The sequence below is a fragment of the Elaeis guineensis genome, chromosome 13, assembly GCF_000442705.2.
Source record: "Elaeis guineensis isolate ETL-2024a chromosome 13, EG11, whole genome shotgun sequence".
In the NCBI taxonomy this organism is placed as follows: domain Eukaryota; kingdom Viridiplantae; phylum Streptophyta; class Magnoliopsida; order Arecales; family Arecaceae; genus Elaeis; species Elaeis guineensis.
In genome coordinates, this window is record NC_026005.2 from 15,948,843 (window position 1) to 15,969,133 (window position 20,291).

Consider the following 20,291-nt stretch of genomic DNA (forward strand, 5'->3'; position numbering starts at 1 on the left):
GGAATGGTGTGGAAAATTTGATGTGGAGTGTATCTTTTTATCTGATTGGTTCACATAGTCACCGTTTTTCAAGACGCATTTAATATATGCAGTTTTATTTTTTCATTTGAAATTTTGAATGACGAAACTAATGATGCTCTTAGACATTTTATATCATATTATGGCATTCTACGTACAGAAAGTTATAATTTGACGCAGAATATCATAACATATCACAGGATGTTATAATTTTTTTCAAAGAGCAAGGATATTTTCGTCATTCAAAATTTTCAAACAAAAAAAAAAGAAGTAGAACTACAGGTATTAAATGTGCATTGAAAAGTGGTTGGACAAAAATATCCCTCCCATATTGTGACATCTTGGGTCATATTATGACATTCTGCATACAGAAAATCATAATTTGATGTACGATATCATAATTTTTTTTCAAAAAGGAGAGATATTTTCGTCATTTAAAATTTCAAATAAAAAAAACTGCAGATATTAAATACGCGTTGGAAAGTGGTGGCTACGTGGATCAATTGGGCAAGACGGTGCACTGCATCTCAGATTTTCTACACCGCCCGTGGTGCACGGAATTTTTCTTCTTTTATGCTTATGGATTATGCTTACCTTATTGTGGACCTGATCAAACTACGTAAGCCTAGTGGATCGATAAAATAATATTATACCAGAAGGAATAAAAGACCAGATCAAGCTTGAATCAATCCTTTTTAGCTGCTTCAAATATGGATCAGGAGGAACAGCGAACTCTTGTTTTCTAACCTGATTCAAACTTCGATCAGGCTGGAATCATGTCAAAACCCAAACCGGACTGGCCCCTGACTCGTTCATTCTGAATGCTGAAGTTCCCACGGCTAGATTTTTTGAGCGGTTGGCGAGAGATTGTGGTACAGATTAATCTGCTTTGCAGTGAGAACTCTTCATCATTTCCAGCCCCCCGGTTTCCGTCTCCGTGGAACCCCCCTACGGATTGTGGTACAGATTAATCTGCTAGACTTTCAGTTGAGATAACCGCGAGAAATGTTTCCTACCCCTATTTTAATTTCCATGAGATGATCAGGAGCCCCAATTTTAAAAAGAATAATACAAAGATTTTCCTACACGGGTTTCAAACCAAGTAAAAATAACTAAGATGAGTGAATATCATAATGAGTTGTCAAAATTATGACTACTATGATAAGTATGATCTCAAGGATTTCAAGATCAGATATTATGGCTATTATGGTTAGAATATCATAACTATTATGGTCATAAATATCATAGCTATTATGATAGTGATTATTATAAATTCTAGATCAAATTTATTCTATTGTTAAACACAATTGTTTAGCTTCCATATGTATATGAATATAATTGTAAAGCTACCGTAGTAGCTATTCTATTTTGGACTATTTAAAGAGTTATATTCATGAAGTTGATTATAAAAAAATAAAAATATTATCTTTTACGGTTCTTTTTTCACATGGTATCAGAGCCGGCCAACCCTAGCCGTGCTCCACCATCTCCATCGGCCACTATTAAAAAAAAATGTCCAGTCACTGTCGGCTAGCCCTGAAAGAGGCTCCTTTGCCATTGGCCAGCCACTGTCCAGCCTCTATGGATTCCTGTTCTGCTATTGATCATCTCCAATCTGTTTTCTCTGTTGCAATTAGATCTTGATTCGACAATATTTCTTGATCTAAGATGATGAAGATAGCGATGACGGGATCCATCGGAGACAAAGGAGACTCCTCATCCGGAGCCATAATAGAGAGGAGTAATATTGTCACTAGCACACCTTCCGGGGTAGATTATTCCACTAGATCTGCTCTTCCACTTACCATTCGCACAAAACTGAATGGTACCAATTACTTAGAATGGTCATAATCGGTTAAGTTAGCCATGAAAGGTCGAGCCAAGTTTGGATATCTGACGGATAGTGTCAAAGGGCCCACTGAAACTGATCTTAATTTTTAAACTTGAACGATGGAGAACACAGTGGTTATGCCATGGCTTCTCAATCCCATGGAGCTGACCATTGCAAAGACCTATCTATTTCTCTCAATAGCGAAAAAAATCTGGGATGCTATTAAGGAGATATATTCTGATCGAAAAAATTATTCTCAAATCTTTGAGTTGAAGTCCAAACTATGACGATTGACATAGGAAGATCGAAATGTTACCACCTACTATAATGAGATGGTAACACTGTGGCAGGAGTTGGACCTATATCGCACAATTGTGTTAAAGAATCCCAAGGAATGTGCAAGGCACAAAAAGGATGAAGATGCTGATAGGGTGTATATGTTCTTGGTTGATATAAATCAGAAATTTGATGAGACAAAAAGGAGAATCTTGAGTCGGAAGCCACTGCCCTCTATTAGGGAAGTGTTCTCTGAGATCCGACTAGAAGAGTGCCGAAGGAAGGTTATGCTTCATTCATCTTCGTCTCATGTTACTCCTGAAGCTGAAAGTTTAGCCCTTGCAATTCGAAAATTGGAGGCAGAAGGAGAAAAGAAAAAGTGACCATGGTGTGACTATTGCAGGAAGCTGGGGCATACTCGGAAGACCTACTGGCACCTTCACGGTAAGCCTCCTAACCAGAAGAAGAAGCTCAATGGGAAAGCTTTTCAAACCACTACCGATAATACTCAGGAGCAATCGATCGAATCTGACTTGGCCAACTTCACGAAGGAACAACTGGAGCAACTGTATCGGTTGTTTAAATCTTCATAATTCTCCATGATTCCTTATTCTCTAGCTCATCAAGGTAACTCAATTGTGTCATTCAATACCTTGATTTTTAGAATCCTTGGATTATTGACTCTGGAACAATAGACCGTATGACTAGTTGCTCTTAGTTGTTTTCATCTTATAGTCCCTGTGTAGGCAATAAAAAAATCAAGATTGCTGATGGATCTTTTTCGATAATTGTCAGAAAGGGTTCGGTCATGGTCTCACCTACACTGACCCTCTATAATGTCCTTCATATTCTCAAATTATCTTGTAATTTATTATCCATCAATAAATTTACCTATGATCTGAATTGTCGTCCTAATTTTTACCATTCTCATTGTGAATTTCAGGATCTGGCAATGGGGAGGATGATTGGTATTGCTAGAGAAAGAGGAGAACTTTATTTTCTTGAAGATAGATCATGATCTGGTAGACTTATTCAGGGTATCTGTTTAGAGTCTGTTTCTTTTTCTATTGATCATGAAATAATATTGTGGCACTATAGATTAGGCCACCCGAGTTTTCACTATTTAAAATATTTATACCCAATTTTTTTTTGAATAAAGATCCATCTTCATTTAAATGTGAAATTTGCACTTTGATAAAATTACATAGGATTGTTTTTCCCTCACAACCATATAGGCCAATACAACTTTTTTTATTAGTTTACAGTGACGTATGGGAACCCTTAAGGGTTCCTATAGTTTCAGAAAAAAATGGTTTGTATCTTTCATTGATGACCATACTAGAATTAGTTGGATGTACCTATTAAAAAAAAAAATCTAAAGTTACTAAAATTTTTAAAAATTTTTACTCTATGGTTCATACCCAATTTAACAAAAAAATTCAGATTTTTCGGAGTGACAATGGCAGAAAATTTTTTAATTTAACTTTAGGGCAATTTTTCTTGGAAAAAGATATTATTCATCAAAGTTTTTGTATTAATATTCTACAACAAAATGAGATTGTGGAAAGAAAAAATAAATACATTTTGAAAATTGCTAGAGCCCTTCTTTTTGCAACTAATATTCCTAACTATCTTTGGGGTGAAGCAATTCTTACAACTACGCATCTCATTAATCGCATACCTTTAAAAATTTTAAATTTTAAAACTTCCTTGCATATTTTCATAAATTTTTTTTCTAACTCTCGAATACCCTTTGGTCTACTTATTCGACTGTTTGGTTGCACGGTTTATATCCATAATTATGATCAAAATCATGAAAAACTTGAATCGAAGGCCATTAAGTGTGTATTGTAGGATATGCACCTATCCAAAAAGGGTATAAGTGCTATGACCCTATTTCAATTTTTTTTTTGTAGCAATGGATGGCTCCTTTTATGAACAAACTTCATATTTTAACTCTCATCTTCAGAAGGAGAGAGAGAGAAAGAAGATATGAGAAATTCTAGTATATTTGAAAATGAATTCATTTTTTTCTTTTCTCCCCATCGTGTGGATATTCCTATACTTGCATCTGAGAATGAAATTGTTGCTGAAAATAAAAATCCAAACCAACAAAATGATGTTGAAAATGAAAATTCTACAACAAACATTGATAAAAATCCTTCAAATATTTTAAATAATAAAAAATTTGAAGATTCACCTATGGTCCCACCACATATTTATGATCAGAATGAAAGAGAAATAAACATAGATAGGCGCTTTGGAAAAGTCTACTCTAGAAAGGATGTTCTTCAAGGAAAGAAGTCCGAGGCTTCTCTTTATAGTCATGAGTCTGAATCGAAACTGAATCGAGATTCTTTAGGTAATTCTAATTCTAATTTAATTCTCCAATTGTACCCATTGAATTAAATCTTTCCATTGCTGTTCGTAAAGATATTAGAACATGTACTAAGTACCTAACGTCCAAATATATATCCTATACTAATCTATCACCATCTTTTTCAGTTTTTTTCTCTCACCTCTCTTGTAGAGATTTCAACAACTGTGCAGGATGCTCTACGAATTTCAGAATGGAGGAAAGCCGTGTTAGAAGAGATGCGGGTACTTGAGAAGAATAGGACTTGAGAAGTAGTGGATCTTCCTAGAGGGAAGAAGATAGTGGGATGTAAGTGGGTGTTCACTGTTAAATACAAATTTGATGGCTCTCTTGAAAGATACAAGGTGAGATTAGTGGCAAAGGGGTTTACACAAATCTATGGTATGGACTACATGGAGACTTTTGCACCTAGGGCCAAACTAAACACTGTTAGGGTGTTGTTCTCATTAGCTATTAACCTCGATTGGCCATTACAGCAGTTGGATATTAAAAATGCATTCTTAAATGGGGATTTGGAAGAGGAAGTTTACATGACTGCACCTTCTGACTTTGCTATAGAGTTTGGATCTCGAGTTTGTAGACTCAAGAAGTCTTTATATGACCTTAAACAATCTTCAAGGGTCTGGTTCGACAAATTCACTAGATCGATGAAGAATTAGGAATATTGCCAAGCATAGTCAGACCATACTATGTTCTATAAGCATGGAGAGAGCAAGAAGATTATTGTTCTTATTGTGTATATGGATGATATCATCCTAACCGGTGATGATGTTGCTGAGATAGAATGATCGAAGAGTAGCTTGGCTAAGGAGTTTGAAATCAAAGACTTGGAGTCGATCAAATATTTTTTTAGAATGGAAGTTGCTCGCTCTCAGAAGGGGTTAGTTATAAATCAGAGGAAGTATATTTTTGATCTTCTCAAAGAAACTGGATTAAGTGGGTGTAAACATACAGATACTCCCATTGACTCTAATATCGAACTGAGAAACAATGAAAAAGATAAGGCGGTTGACACTTCGAGATATCAGAGACTAGTGGAGAAGCTGATTTACTTATCTCACACAAGATCTAATATTGCATTTGATGTGAGTAGAGTAAGTCAGTTTATGTATTCTCCTCAAAAAGCACATCTTGATGCGGTTTATAGGATCTTGCGGTACTTGAAGAGTTTCCTTGGAAATGATTTATTTTTCCAGAAACATTCTCAAAGAAATATAGAGGCTTTTACGGATGTTGATTGGGTAGATTCTTCAACCGATTGAAAATCCACCACTGACTACTGTACTTATGTTGGGGAGAATCTAGTTACTTAGAGGAGCAAGAAGTAGATTGTTGTATCTAGAAACAGTGTTGAAGCCGAATATAGAACCATGGCAAATGATGTTTGTGAGTTAGTTTAGCTGCAACGAATTCTAAGTGAATTACATCTTTTCATAAATTTTTCTATTAAATTGTACAACGATAATAAGACAGCAATCAGTATTGTCCATAATCCAGTTCAGCATGACCACACTAAATATGTGAAGATTGACTGACACTTTATCCAAAAAAAAGCTTAAAACTGAAGTTATTTGCATGCCGTTTGTTCCCACTTTGCAACAAGCAGCCAACTTACTTACCAAAGAGCTATCTTCTCATCTTTTCTCATTGACAAGTTGGGCTTCCTTGACATCCACACGTTAACTTGAGAGGGAGTATTGAAAGATGAGTGAATATCATAACTAGTTGTCAAGACTATGACTACTATGATAAGTTATAACCTCTAAGATTCCAAAATCAGATATCATAACTATTATGATCAGAATATCATAACTATTATAGCCATAAATATCATAGCTATTATGATAATGATTATTATAGATTTCAAGATCAAATTTATCCTATTGTTAGATACAATTGTTTAACTTTTATATGTATGTGGATACAATTATAAAACTACTATAATAGCTATTCCATTTTAATCTATTTAAAGAGCCACATTCATGAAGTTGATTATAAAAAATTAAAAATATTATCTTTTATGCCTCTTTTTACACACAAGTCATTGCAGAGAATGCGACACAGTTAAAATCAGGTGAAAAACAAACAATATTTAAAAACTGCTGCAACTTCATAGTAAAACATATAGAAAAAAAAGATGAAAAACCCCAGTCAATCCAGAAAAATACAAGGTTGGTTGGTGATACCTGAGTTAATCCTTTAACTTAATGACCTATGCCTTTCAAAAACAAACATAAATTACAACAAGAGAAATTTATCTCACTAATCAAAATTTTGTCTCATTAGGTTAAATATAGTTTCGCTTCCACATTAGATCTTGAGAATCATGCAAGACCACAACCATTTGAAACTTCAGCAATTCTGGGCACAAGGAAATCAATTCATCCGAACACTACTTATGTACATGAAGACTTGCATCAAAACAGCAACATTTTAACTGTGGTGATTCGCAGCAGAGGACTAATCAAATTTAGTTTGAAATAAGGCTACAACACTTCAAAATTAGTGCCTATATCTACACTCTAATTGTTAAACTTCATTGAATGCTACCTGCTTCAGCCCAAATTGCATCTAGACTATCCATAGTTTCCTAATCCAAAGCCTAAGGAGAGATACACATCAACACACTAGTATACATCCACTCATACAAGTGCTGCTTTGGTGCTTCACCGAATTCTGTTTGCTCTGACTGCAGAAATATCTACCTGCAGAAAAGAATTCCCTTTTGACATAAGTGGCATCTGCGAAATCTAAATTGACCAATGCTATAGACATACACATATGCAACTTTTTGCTAATAAGTAATGTAGTAAAAGAAATAAATGCTAAGTAAAATATAGCTGGTTACAAAGAGTAATACCAATTTCCATGTGGCATTAACCCAAAGGTGGTGACCCTGGTTCTGAACCACTGATTGATGCAAATGAAGATATGGCATCTTCTTTGGATATAGCAACAAAGTTCAAAGGTGCAATTGACAACCGTCTCATCTCTTTGAAGTACCCATTGTGCCGGCCAGAACATGATCGTGGTGTAAGGAGCTCAGGAGTTGCACTGCCAACAGAAACTCGCCGTGGTTTGGGAGTCATAAAGCCATTTCCATTTCCATTTGCATGAGACCCATTTATTTTCCTGTTAAAACTGTTGCACCTTGGGCTAGGTTTGGATGCATACACTGCTTCCTTTTCTGTGAGTAAAATTTGTAACTTCTTCTGATCCTGCAACAAGCAGGGCAAATGTGTAACCATTTAATAGCTTTGCAAAAGATATGAGGGGGAAAGAGGATAATGAAACTTAGATTAACAGCTACCCGATATCGTCTTTTTTCCTCTTCCCTTTGTTGTCTGGTAAGCTTGTACTCTTCCAGAATAGAAATAAGACGAACCTTGACCAGTTAACAGCACAATGATTATCATAGTAGTAAGAAATTAAGTACATTGATATATTATTATACATTGAAAGTAAAAATAGAAAAAGAAATTCATCTCACCCCATCATATAGAAAAGGCATATTTTGTTCATCCTCCCAGGCAAATGTTCTGCTTATTAGATTGTCGACAATAGCTAAAACAAAGTCCCTAGTCAGACACTACATGTATACTCGAGTAAATCGGTTGGACTACACAGGAATTTGAAGCAATAAATACCTGGGATTTTGCTAATCATCGCCCTGGCCTTCTCCGCTCGTTTTAGATTCAAGTGGGTGCCTCTTAGAGAACTGTACCTGTTCTCATCCTGAATCCCAATAGGTGCCAAAATTTAGACTTGAAGCATGCATGAGTTCAGCAAAGAACTTGACAAATGATTTTTAAATGATGTTACATAGGAATATGCAAAATTACCTATGCTTATCAGTTTTAATGTGAAGAAAAAATATTGCCAATATGCAGTATACTACATTACATCGAGACATGAATATAAAGTATTCAGGAAAACCATCCCACCTGATTATACTCTTCTAGCCAACTTTCTTCTTCACAAGCTGCTAGCCACTTGTTTACTCTGTCCATGATTTCTTTTCTTACCATAGATTCTTCTTTTGCTTTCACGATTTGTGCCCCAATATTTGCCAGAAGTTCAGAAGGATCCACAAGACCTGGATGTTAAAGATAAGTCAGAAATTGGCTAAATACATGTCACAATATTCTCTGTACTGCAGATGCATGTAGAGTAATAGATGTACCAGAGTCTATCAATGCAATGGACTTCTCTGGTGCGGTGTTCATATTGAGTTCAACGTGTGCATTTCTACATATATCTTCTAGTTCATATCTCCTCTTAAGAACAAGTTCTTTCATTCTGCTGGCTTTCAGTTTTGTCAACCTCTCAACCTCAGCTTCCGTCTACCAAAGTAATAATGATGATCTGAGTAGCTGCATTTAGGTTAAAAATAAAGGATAAAGGGACTTCATTAACCAACCTGCTTGATTGTCTCAAGTGACAGCATTCCAGAATATGTAACATTGCTTTCTGGAGATCCAAGAATGCTTGTTACTTTTCCAAAGCGTCTCCTCTCTTCTTCAGATGAATCCATCAGATTCCACAGTTCAAAGAGTGATTCCACCGTTTCTTGCAACTACAGTACCAAAGCAAATGAGTTACAAATATATGACAAGGATTATCTAAGGACAGGACCAAAAGAGTGATTCTTTTATTTTTTTTTCTCTTTTGTCCGTAGTGCAAGAAATTGATTACCTTTTGTATCCGTATCTTCTTTTCTGTTTTTAGCTTCAGGAGGGCTTGAGATAGACCCTCCAGAGTATTATCACTGATGTTTGTGGATTGCTCTGAACCAGTCTCATGCAAACTGGGGTGCACTTCATCCACTGTCTTCCTAAAATCCACTCCAAGCATACCACATAAAGAGTGCACTTCATTTACATACTCGAGAACCTTATGAAGGCGATCAGACTGGAAGCAGAAGACCACATTGTCAGAAATCCTTCTACATAAGCAATCATGAGATTTGCAGCAAAAAATGCACTTAACCTATAGAAAAAGATTAGGTACTTGAATACAAGCATTTAAAATCTTGGCATGCTTTAGGAAGAAAGAGCTTGTTCTCTAGGTAGACTAAGAAAATAATAGTAACATAATAATTGTATAGGGGCATTTATGATTTAACATTACCCACCTTAGACTGTTTCTTGTTGCCCTTCTTGTTACATGCAAAAACAAGCTTACAGCAGAAATACAGGGAGGAACGCTAAATTGTACTGATGCGACACAAACTTTAAAGGGTGGCATGCACAAGGCAGGATGATGAAGCCAACCCTTAAGAAGAAAACAGCATGAGGAATCATTTGGCCATAATAATAAAATCAGTGTCAAGACTAATACTGTAATAACCAGGGCCATAAAACCTACCTAGAAGACTTATAATAATTAGTACCTTAATGACAACTTTGTCCGGGACAAATTTGCCTGGGTACTTGGGATAGATTTGCCCAAAAAATTGCTTGCAACATTTGACGGATTTTTTACCCGCTAAAATGTCCCAAACTGGCCAAGAATTAGAAGTTGTAGACTCAGATGTCTTTCAGTAGGTACAGTGACATTTGGGTGAAAACATATGGCCACCTTTTATTTTTTTTGGGTCCACCATGGAACATAGATGACTGTATTCAGGAAACTTATAGGTTTCCAGGATTCTTTCTACAGCATTGACATGAAAACACACACGCAAGCACAGTAAACTAATTATGTTTGTGGGGATGATACCCCAAGCAATAAGGCCTGATGGTTGTGATTAAGGTTATGTCTGTGGGAAAGATACAGCTATAAAAGTAAACTAGCAGTAATTTGTCCATTAATGCAACTTAAGCCCGTAACATTGCTGTAATTCAAACAAATACAAGATAGTGAGGTAGAATTAAATGGCATACAGAACAGCTGGACAGTCTAATCACACAATTTCTCACAATTTGTAGATTGTGTACAAAATGTTTAACCCACATGAACCTTTTTGTGATTTTAACCTTTTTACTGCTGCTGCCATCTATTTGTAAGTTACAGCATCTGTATATATTTTTGTTTTCTCCTCCAAAAAAGGAGGTTTGTAGATATTAGTTATTTACCATTCAACTATTTGTTATACTGGCCCTATCGCAAGCATCTTTCTGCTCTTGTTCAGACTAAAGTTAGTTTTCAATGACAGATTAGTGACACTAGGATGCCGCATTCCAATGGTCTAAAGCAAAGGGGGTTTCCTTGGCAAGCCAACGGGGGTAACATAAAGGAGGATAAATTATAAAGTTGGCAGGTTAAAACCTTATTTTGATGTGAAGCTAGGCAATTACCTTTTCTTCTTGGAGGCTGCGTAGCTGTGTCTGATATTCAGTAAGCTTTCTGATTGACAAATCATATTCTTCCACATTAAAGGGACCATCTACAGCATCAGACCGATGACCATAGCCTGTAATCTCTGCACTGATCCTATCAATCTGTGATTGCAACTCAGCAAATTCTTTGATCCGTTCCCCTTTCTTTACTCGTAATTCTTCCAAAAGAGGTGTAACTGAAGCAAGCTGCTCCCTTAAGGATGTTTGTTTCTCCATCTACATAGACAAGTTTATAAAACAGTCAACTGCTGCAAGACTTGTGAGCCATGACATGGAAGTCCCAAAGAAATTAGCATGAGTTAAACATCATTTTCAGTATATCATGGAAGGTAAGGAACTCTCTCGTTTCATTGGCATAATATATGCTATTAAATCCATTGAAACCGTTGAGATATGATATTGGACAGAAAAACATATAAATGATGGGAATTAACTAACTTTTAGTACCTCCAGTGCCAGCCTGGTGCAGAAGAAAGTTGAAAAGGTACAACTTAAAAGATAGCATATCAAATTGTATGTTTTAACAACTAAAGAACATCATTTTACTGCTTGCACTTTGCAACTTATTTCAGAATGTCAAGTACAAAATTATGATCACTACCAAGTAAAACCAATAAAAATGTTTATATCTACTTCATAAGTCAAAGCCAAAAAAAATTACAAAAACAAACATGTAAGTAATGCTCCCTTTCGTACATGGATAATCAGGTATAATTTTTTGCCGCTAGTGAAAAGAACAGACATTAAAATATTATTGACATGCAAAATTAGATGACTAAGTTTTATATAGAAGCTATGGGTAAATCACAAACAATTCAAAAGAACTATGTGGCTTATGTAAAATGCTAATCTATCATCCTGTATAATTTCAAGGAAATCAGATCATCTCAGCAAGATCCTGTTTCCATACAACATTGCCCACTGTTTGCAAAATTTTCCAATCACCCAGATGGTTGATTGGAGAAACAGTTCCCATGCTGTACAATACAGTTTTGAAAATTGGCAAGCTAGCATTTGTGGTCATGTAAGAATGCCAAAATCCGTTAGAGTTGTTTTCCATAAACTAAGTCTTATAATCGCTTTAGGACCCTGTATCATCAACCAAACTTCCAAAATCAGGCAACTTTGGAAAGTCCAACATAGCTGTCAAACTGTGGACGGTGATTTTTGATGATGCATTCCTCTTCAACCTTCTCTGAAAGGAACTCTGATCATCAAGATTCCATTTCCTTGGGAGTGTGATACTGAGATCTCCATGGACAATAGGAGATTCTCATAAAGAAGTTATCTATATCAATGTTTTTAAACCCGGCAGGACCTAGAGGCATCCATGCTATCCTATCCCGTTGCCAGGATGAGTGTGGGACTTTGAAACCCGTCTATACAGGGAAAGAAGAAGAAAGAGGAAACAAAGAAAGTATTGAAAGAAGAAGAAAATTAAAAACAAGAAATGAAGATGAAAAAGGAAGAAAGAAAGGAAAGAAGGAAGAAGTAAAAGAAAGGTTGGAAGGAAAAAAGGAAGAAGGGAAAAAAAGAAGAAAAAGAAAAGAAAGGAAGAAAGAAAGAAGAAAAAGAAAGAAATGAATGAAAGAAGGAAGAAAGGAAAAAACGAAGAAAAAAAACAGAAAAAAGAGAAAGAAATAAAGAAAAGAAGAAGGGGAGAGAGACAGAGAGTATCTACCTCGATGCTTGACCAAGATGGCCATCGGGACTGGTGGACAATTGAACATCCCGTTCCATGGAGAAACTAAGAAACCCGAGCTCCATAGGATTTAAATCCTTGATCTATATGTCCATATGAGAGTCATGGCCTATTTGTTAGTTGAGATTTTAGTTGTAAATGAGATACTCCTATAATCAGTTCAGATGGAATTAGAATCCATATTTTCTTTTCGTAAATCCCTACCCTAGTGCCACCTTAGTTCTGTTAATTTCATTTTTGAGAACACTTTGTTTATTTTTCTTTCCAGTATAAGTATGATGGATCGAGGTCCAGTACCTCCAACATGAAGTTGTAAGCAATTGCTGAATTAGTATTTTAGAATAACATAAGAATCGATTCTCAAGTTGGCAATAACACAAATGGAACTATAGGGGTGGCATTGGGTCAGGTCGGGTCAATACGGATTGGGTTAGAAAATCATCAATGCAAACCCAACCTGCTTATTAAACGGGTCAAAAATTCAAACCTGAACCCAACTTGTTTATTAAACAGATAACTTGATCCGACCTATTTAACCCGTTTATTAAATAAATCAAATTAGGTTAAACGGATTAAATGGATTAAATGGATTAAACAGATCGGATTTAAATGGTGTTGGATGTATGCTCTAGAAGCCAATTGTTGGCAGACGTATATTGTAATTTCAGAGCATAAATTTGTACTTATAAACTTTATTAATTAATAAAAAGGCAAATTTTATTCCAATCATATTTTTATGTATCCATGATTCGTCCAAGAGATTAACAGATGATAATGTATATTCTCAAGGTGTTGAGAATTTGAGACATATATTATTGATGGTTAATTCCTAAAAGCTTCCGATCGAAGGATCATTACGGAGGACAGCGATCAATCCAGTTAGATCGGTGCATAGATCACCTCCCTTCCGGATAGATGTGTCTCAAGTCTGTAGTATGGGGACACTGGGATGAGAGTGCAGGTGGTTGTTAGAGAATAATTTGTCCTGAGTGTGATCAATACAAGAAACTACTTGAATATCTACTCACTCGTTAGTGGTTTGCTCGATGCTGCAATGATCGCGGTCCCTCGACTATTCCCAGTGAGGTTATTGTAGTTTGACTGCACATAAACTTAGACTTTTAGCCACTTGGGTCTTTGCGATGTATGTGGATACAGTGGGTTCAGGTTCACTGTTAGAAGTATGATATACCTAGATGGAATTTATCGATTTTGGTAGAAAAAAAGAAGTCCTATGTAATTCACAAGATTAAGTTCAAAAAATTTTCGACCGAAGCAAGTGTGAATACTGAAAAGAAGTTTCTACGGAATTCACAAATGAACTCGAGTCAAGTCAATCTGACATATGACTGACATTGAGGTTTGACGAATATTTCACGACCTCCGTCTAGTTGGGACTAAATCACACAGTAACTGCACCTAGAAGTTCAATACTTCCATTCTGTTGGGTTGTCACTACTACTGCTAAGTGTCACTGGAGGATTATGAGATTCATCGAACGTCATTTTGATAATCGATAATCCTTGACGGGCAGAATTGAAATCGTTTCAACCCATCAAAAGAAGTTTCGCTGATATTGTGATAGAGATCATAGTATATCCCACCACCAGACAGAATATAACCTATGGGGTTACACAATAGAGGTTTTTGTCTGATCAGATGGTTGATTAGTGATTATAAATCGCTATTAAATCTAATCGTCAATATGATTGATAATTAATTCAATGTAAAAATTGCAATAAAGTAATTCATTAAGAGTTGTGAATTGTAGGAGGACTAATTAGCAATTGGATTGCTAACTGGCTCCCTCTAATTGAGCAATGGATTTTAGATCAAGTCTAACTGAATTGGATTTGATTTTATTTGGTTTGGATTTGATTAGAGCAAGCCTAATTAAGTTATGAGATAACCTAAATGCAAGAGAGACTAATTTCTGATTTGATTAGGAATTGGATTCAACTAATTTTCTAATTAGATTAGGATCTTATTGAAGAGATTGAATTCCTAATTAGATTAGGATTAGACATCTCCTTGGGTGCAACCAAATCTGATTTGGTTAAGTTTAATTGAAGCACCTTGAAAGCCCCAATCCAAATGGGACTCTCTTTCTTTGTGCATGCCCGATGAGAAAAGAATCCATGCTATTTTTTCTTTCTCACGGTGATTTGCATGAAGAAAGTTCACATCCAAGGCATTCTCCATGCCCTCCCTTCTCTCCTTTTGGATAGGGATGAATTCCATTCGAATTCAAACTCTTATTTGATAAGAGTTGATCCTATCTATCCATCTATGGACGCCAATTAAAAGAAAAGATATAAGGGAGCGCATGAGAAGGTTGAAAAATCTATTTTTCACAGTAGAAAACAAGAGAAATAAGAGTGGAGGCATGGGATTTTATTTGGGTGTCTCCTATCTTTTGGTGGCGTGGGGCTTTGGGAAGAGAGAAAAGAAAACAAAAGAGAAGGGTTCTCTTCTTCATCCTCTTTTTCTTCCTCCAAAAATCTTCTTCTCTGAGAGGGTCTGAGAGAAGCGAAGATCTTCAATTAACCATCAGGAAGCAGTCTCTGCAAGAGAGCTAGCATCTCGAAGAGATCAAGGAGCCTATGATTAGATCAAGGGTCTCATGTGGACACCTGTAGAAGCTGAACATGCATGCGGCTCAAGGAACCAAGACATCCACAATCATCGGTTGTGATATAGATCGACCCGCGCAAAAGTATGGAGATCAGATCTCCTCTTGGTAGATTAGATCTTAGATCAGATTTCAGATACATGATCATGCTTCTATCATAGATCCGTTATAGGTAATTTATAGATTAGGTCTGATGCATGCTAGATTAAAAATTATTTTTGATCTAGATTTAATTTTTTGCTGTTCAAATAAAAATTTTAAAATACATGCATGAAACCATCCAAACCAACAAATGGGTCAGAAACAGGTTAAGTAGATTTTAAACAGGTTAAACATATTTTAAACGGATTAAACAGGTTAAACAGATTGGATTAAATGGATCAGAAACAGGTTAAACAAATTTTAAACAAATTAAATAGGTTTAATGGATTATCTGACTCAATCCGATCTAAGTATTAAACAGGTTAAACGGATCTGATACTTAAAATCTAAATCCAACCCAAATATTAAACGGGTTAAATGGGTCGACCTATTTATGACCCAACCTGTTTAGCCTAAACCCAAACCTATTTACAGCGGGTTGAACACGGATTAAGTTAGTGGGTCGGGTCATATTTTGCCGGCCCTAAATGGAAGGAACATTCTAAATACATGTGTAAATGAGCAATACCAAAATAGTTGCCAATGACATTATTGAAGGAAACATGATTATAGTACATGTCTTAGTGACTACAACCTAATGAGCATGCATGAATGACATATACTTGATTTTATGTGCAACCAGCACAAAGTGCTCAGAGGTGACACAATATACATAATGATGGTTGCACAAACAGTAGTGGTCATGATGTTGCTTGTACAGATCTTTAAGTGTTCTCAGCTAATGTCCTCCTGAAGTCACTGGGCCCGGAATATTCATAGCCAGTGAAGATATGCTTCATTATCAAGCATTAAATATCTAATAATGCCTTCCATTTCTAGATCAAGAATATACAGCCTGCAAGCTTTATTGGTATTGATGCATTCATAGAGTGGATGATTATATGTTCTCCACTGACTACTTGCTGGTTTACAGCGATGGACAATTAGGGAATTGCACATAAAGTTCAAGATGATTATGCAAATAAATGGTGCAGTCGATGTTTCGATAAACCAAACGGGCTCCGTAAGGAGGTCTTCGGTTGTTTCAGAGCCTATTGAAAGATATATGCAATTCAAGATTTATTTTGATCAGACACGTATGAACATTGATCAGACACGTATGAACATTGCTAATAAGACAATGCTCTGCACTATGATCTGCAACTGCTAAGCTGACTTGTCCAAGATGGCATATGGGACTCCCAAAATAAGTAGGCATATAATGTGGGATCCACTCACCATGTCATGTTGGGACATATAACCTTCCACTCATTTAGTTTGGCCTATCTAACATGACCTGTGTGCCCACCTGTTTATCCAATCAAGGATCAACAGGCCAGCTCATACAGCTATACAATAGTATCCGAGCTATTATTGACTATTCCCTGCAGAAAGATTCCCGTAAGAGTATAACAAAGATTCATGTAGCCGATCAATTTGGTCAAGACCCAAGATATGTTATTGTAGTCCAAATTGAGACCTTGAAATACATAAATACCTCTTTAATCACCTCCAAATCTAAACTTAGAGTTGCAATTATTTATTGACATGTTGACTGAAATTAAGTGTTTGACTACATGCACAAAATTTAGCAAAAGCACTTGATACCGATCCCATTTACAGGGAGAAGGAATGGATGAGAGAGGCTACCTTCAATTGGTGGCTGTGTTCACCAAGGGAGGCAACAAGAGCTGCAAGTTCTGCTTCCTTTGCAACCAATGACTGATGGAGCCGAGCCCTTGCACTGCTGGCTTCATCAACCTTCCTCCTGTACACTTGCATGCACTCCCTCTCCAACTCCAACAGCATGCGGTCTTTCTCATCTTCGCTCTCCCCAATCTCTGCCCATATTTGCTGCTCTCCGGCAACCATAAACCCACAATTACATCAGTAGTATCAGAAAAACCAAAATTTGCAAACAAGATCTGACACAAGCATCATCACAAACTTTGATCTGATATTCTTATTTCTTAATCCTTGAAATTTCTCAAACCATCAAAAAGAAGGATTTCAAAATAAGTCAGAAGAAAACCCTATCCTAAAGAAGACAGCTCCTGGAAAAAATATTGATGTGTTCAAAATTTTCCATTTTTGAATAAGAACAATTAAGAGAGGCATATCCAGTTAACCAATACACAAGATTTAGAAATAGCATCATGAATTTCTTTACTTCCTAAGCATTTTTCTCGATTTTTCTAAAAGATTTTTTCTTCTTCTTTCTGCAACTGAGAGATTGCTAAAAATTCAGAAAACTACGCAGTCAAAAGCCAAAAGATAGAAAGAAAAGAAAGGAATCACGAAAGTGTCCAACTTTGATTTCTAATTAAGAACACCAAGAGAAAAGAAGAGAAAAGAGAACCAAAGGAATCAAGAGAACGGGCAAAACTAACACAAGAAAAGATCCCAAAAGCTCAAAAAATGCCTGTAGAAGGAACTTTAAGACCACAAAAGAAATCCCATTTCCCATTCCCTTTTGGCTACGAAATAATAATAATAATAATAATAAAAAAGATGAAATAAAGAAGATGTGTGTGTGTATGTGTGTGTGTGTGAGAGAGAGAGAGAGAGAGAGCGAGAGAGAGCGGACCTCGAGCTCTCTAAGCAAAGCACCACAGGTGGTCTCCATGCTGATACTGGTTCTCTCCCATCCCCCCATTCCCCTTTCTTCTCCTTTCCCTTTCTACTGGAAAAAGAGAAGAGGAGAGAAGAGAAATAAAAGGAGAACAAAAAGAACAAAGGAGCCGCCTTTCCTCCTCCTCTCGGGCCTCACAAAAGGAAGGCAATAGAAAAAACATAAAAACAATTAAACAAACGGGCAAAGCTGGTTCTTTACTTAAAAAAAAGGATGCATTTCCTCTTCTTTCTCCTCTGGGCCCTCTTCCCCGCTCCCTTCTAGAGAGAAGAGGGAGGAATGTGGAAGACCGATGTCAGTTCCCAAAAAAATGTCTCAATAGAAGGATGGAATGGTGAAGACCGAGACGGAAGTGTGGAATTGATGTTGATAGAGTAGGACTAGAGAGGAGGCCTTGAGAGGTTTGAGCTTAGACCTGCCTCTACTTCTAGGGTTCCTTCAGGAGGGGATTTCCCAAAGATCAAGAAATGGGAGGCTTTTTGTAGAAGGGTTTGGTAGAGGTAGGAGGTAGAGTGAGTAGACCGAGAGGATTTAAAAGAAAATATATCCTTTTTTTTCTCGTTACCAGGAATAAAAAAATCAAATTGCATTCAAAATAATAATAATAAAAAGAACAGCAGTAGTTGAATAACACTAGTTATATACCACAACAAAATCAATTAAATGTTATTTTTATATATTTTATTTATATTATTTTATATGTTCTTATATTTATATTTATATCTTCTACTTTTTAGTACTATTTGATGATTAATATTTCTATTCTTTCTCTAACATAGGAACATTAATAGTTTCCTAAGTTTTTGTATTCTTTATCAATAGGAATGTATAACGGCTAAGAAATGATTAGTGAGTGGATGGGATTTCTTATTTTATCCACATAGAACTACAAGGGAAGTGAGAGTAGAAATATGCAGTACATGTCTGCATTCTACAAACTAATGAGCACCATGAAAGCCAGAAAAGTAGCAAGCCCAGGGTATATTATATAGCATTTGGATCAGATATTACTTTGTATATTTTATCAGTTTGTTAGTAGAATGGTGGAATGAGATCCTGACAAGAGCTGATGCTTGTTGGTCGGGTTCAGAAGAGAGAATCTCTCTCTTAGATTATTTACTGTGGCGGTGCTTCATTAAATAAATAGGTGAATTAACAATTATGTCTAGATTGTTAATTCTATATTTTGATGATCTATAGCTGTCGTTTGGGTCCGTTGGGATGCGTTAGCCTGAAGTCAACTGTGAGAAATGGAAGGGGCCCGTATAATGGGATGGTGGGGGTGTGTATTCTATCTACTCTACGTTTGGTGTTGTAAGGTGTCTACCAGATTTTTATTAATGTAGGTAAGGTGATGTTGTCAATCTTTGTTTCTTTTCGCTTTGTTATACTTCAAATGAGGTGTATTAAACGGAATAAAATTATTTGTCTTGTGGCTTTTCTTGAGAGGAGTTGAAAACAAGTATTTCTCATCCCTTAGAGAAGAAAAATACGTATTTTTCTGGTGATTTGGAGAAAAGAAAAAAGGATTTTATCACAAGAATCAGGTATCCTAATTGCAAGATAATTTGGTGCACCGCAAGCTCTTGACTCTCTCTTTTATCTTGAACAAGGATATGCTTTTTTTGGATATAAACATAGAATTCCTCCCCTTATGCATACCAAAATTTAGAATCTGTCTTTCTTGCTTGTGAAATGCATTTTCTTACTTATAATTGTAATGAAAAATTTAATGCCAATCTTGAATATATTTTTCTTACTTCTAATTGCAATGACAAATTTAATGTCAACTTCAATTCCAAAAGGATGGTGAGCCATCTTTGAATGTCATGTAGGAGTTTCAACACAAGTAGATAGTGAGTCCTTCTCTCGTACAATTCGAACTTCCATACTCATCAGTTGGCATAGAAAAATGCTGAGAAGTGAGGAGATGCAAAAGGGGCGAGAGATTGTGACCTCCGACCAATGTTCTTAAACCATTTTATGATTTGTTGTTGCTTTGACTACAGGATAAATAAAGCCAAAAGGAATATAAAGAATTTGTTAGTGGTACCATCCAACTACCTTACAATTAGTATCCATTTGCTCTCCAAATTTGACCTTAGCCCTCGTAGATATTTCCTGCTGGTGAGCTAGCCCTGTTATGTTAGGCGTAGATTGAAGGCTTCAAGGATGTTATATGCTTTCAGGTAATTGTGTTGTTTTCCTTGGTTTGATTCCAGGTCTCACACTCAGACCCAAAACAAACAAATTGTATGTTTGAAATAAACTGGGTACAACTTTTGTCAAGTCATTATTTATCGGTGAAGCTATGAATTATTTCTCGATTAGGGTTTCTTAA

At 36.1% G+C, this 20,291-nt stretch overlaps 1 protein-coding gene across 2 annotated transcripts; it reads right to left on the reverse strand.

The window, feature by feature from the left end:
- Positions 1-6,882: 6,882 nt before the first annotated feature.
- LOC105056380 (65-kDa microtubule-associated protein 6) lies at positions 6,883-18,371 on the reverse strand. 2 transcript variants are annotated; one of them, XM_010938553.4, is made up of 13 exons: positions 18,152-18,275; positions 17,906-17,998; positions 16,969-17,172; positions 10,802-11,059; positions 9,198-9,413; positions 8,923-9,078; positions 8,686-8,845; positions 8,447-8,598; positions 8,150-8,237; positions 7,993-8,066; positions 7,813-7,887; positions 7,363-7,720; positions 6,922-7,207 (listed from the first exon to the last, which is right to left on the reverse strand). In XM_010938553.4, exons 2-12 carry the CDS (start codon positions 17,972-17,974, stop codon positions 7,379-7,381), a joined length of 1,794 nt encoding a protein of 597 aa, XP_010936855.1. In that variant the 5' UTR covers positions 17,975-17,998; positions 18,152-18,275; the 3' UTR covers positions 6,922-7,207; positions 7,363-7,378. The 2 variants fall into 2 exon arrangements, with proteins under 2 accessions (XP_010936854.1, XP_010936855.1); XM_010938552.4 differs by having other exon boundaries at positions 6,883-7,207; positions 17,906-18,371.
- Between the last annotated feature and the right edge of the window lie 1,920 nt (positions 18,372-20,291).

Excerpts from the sequence above, each read along its gene's own strand:
- LOC105056380 (XM_010938552.4), bottom strand. The coding sequence starts at position 17,974 with ATGGGGGGATGGGAGAGAACCAGTATCAGCATGGAGACCACCTGTGGT. Across the intron at positions 17,173-17,905 it reads CTTTGCTTAGAGAGCTCGAG|CAAATATGGGCAGAGATTGG; the intron begins GTCCGCTCTCTC and ends GCCGGAGAGCAG. Across the intron at positions 9,414-10,801 it reads GCAGCCTCCAAGAAGAAAAG|TCTGATCGCCTTCATAAGGT; the intron begins GTAATTGCCTAG and ends TTCTGCTTCCAG.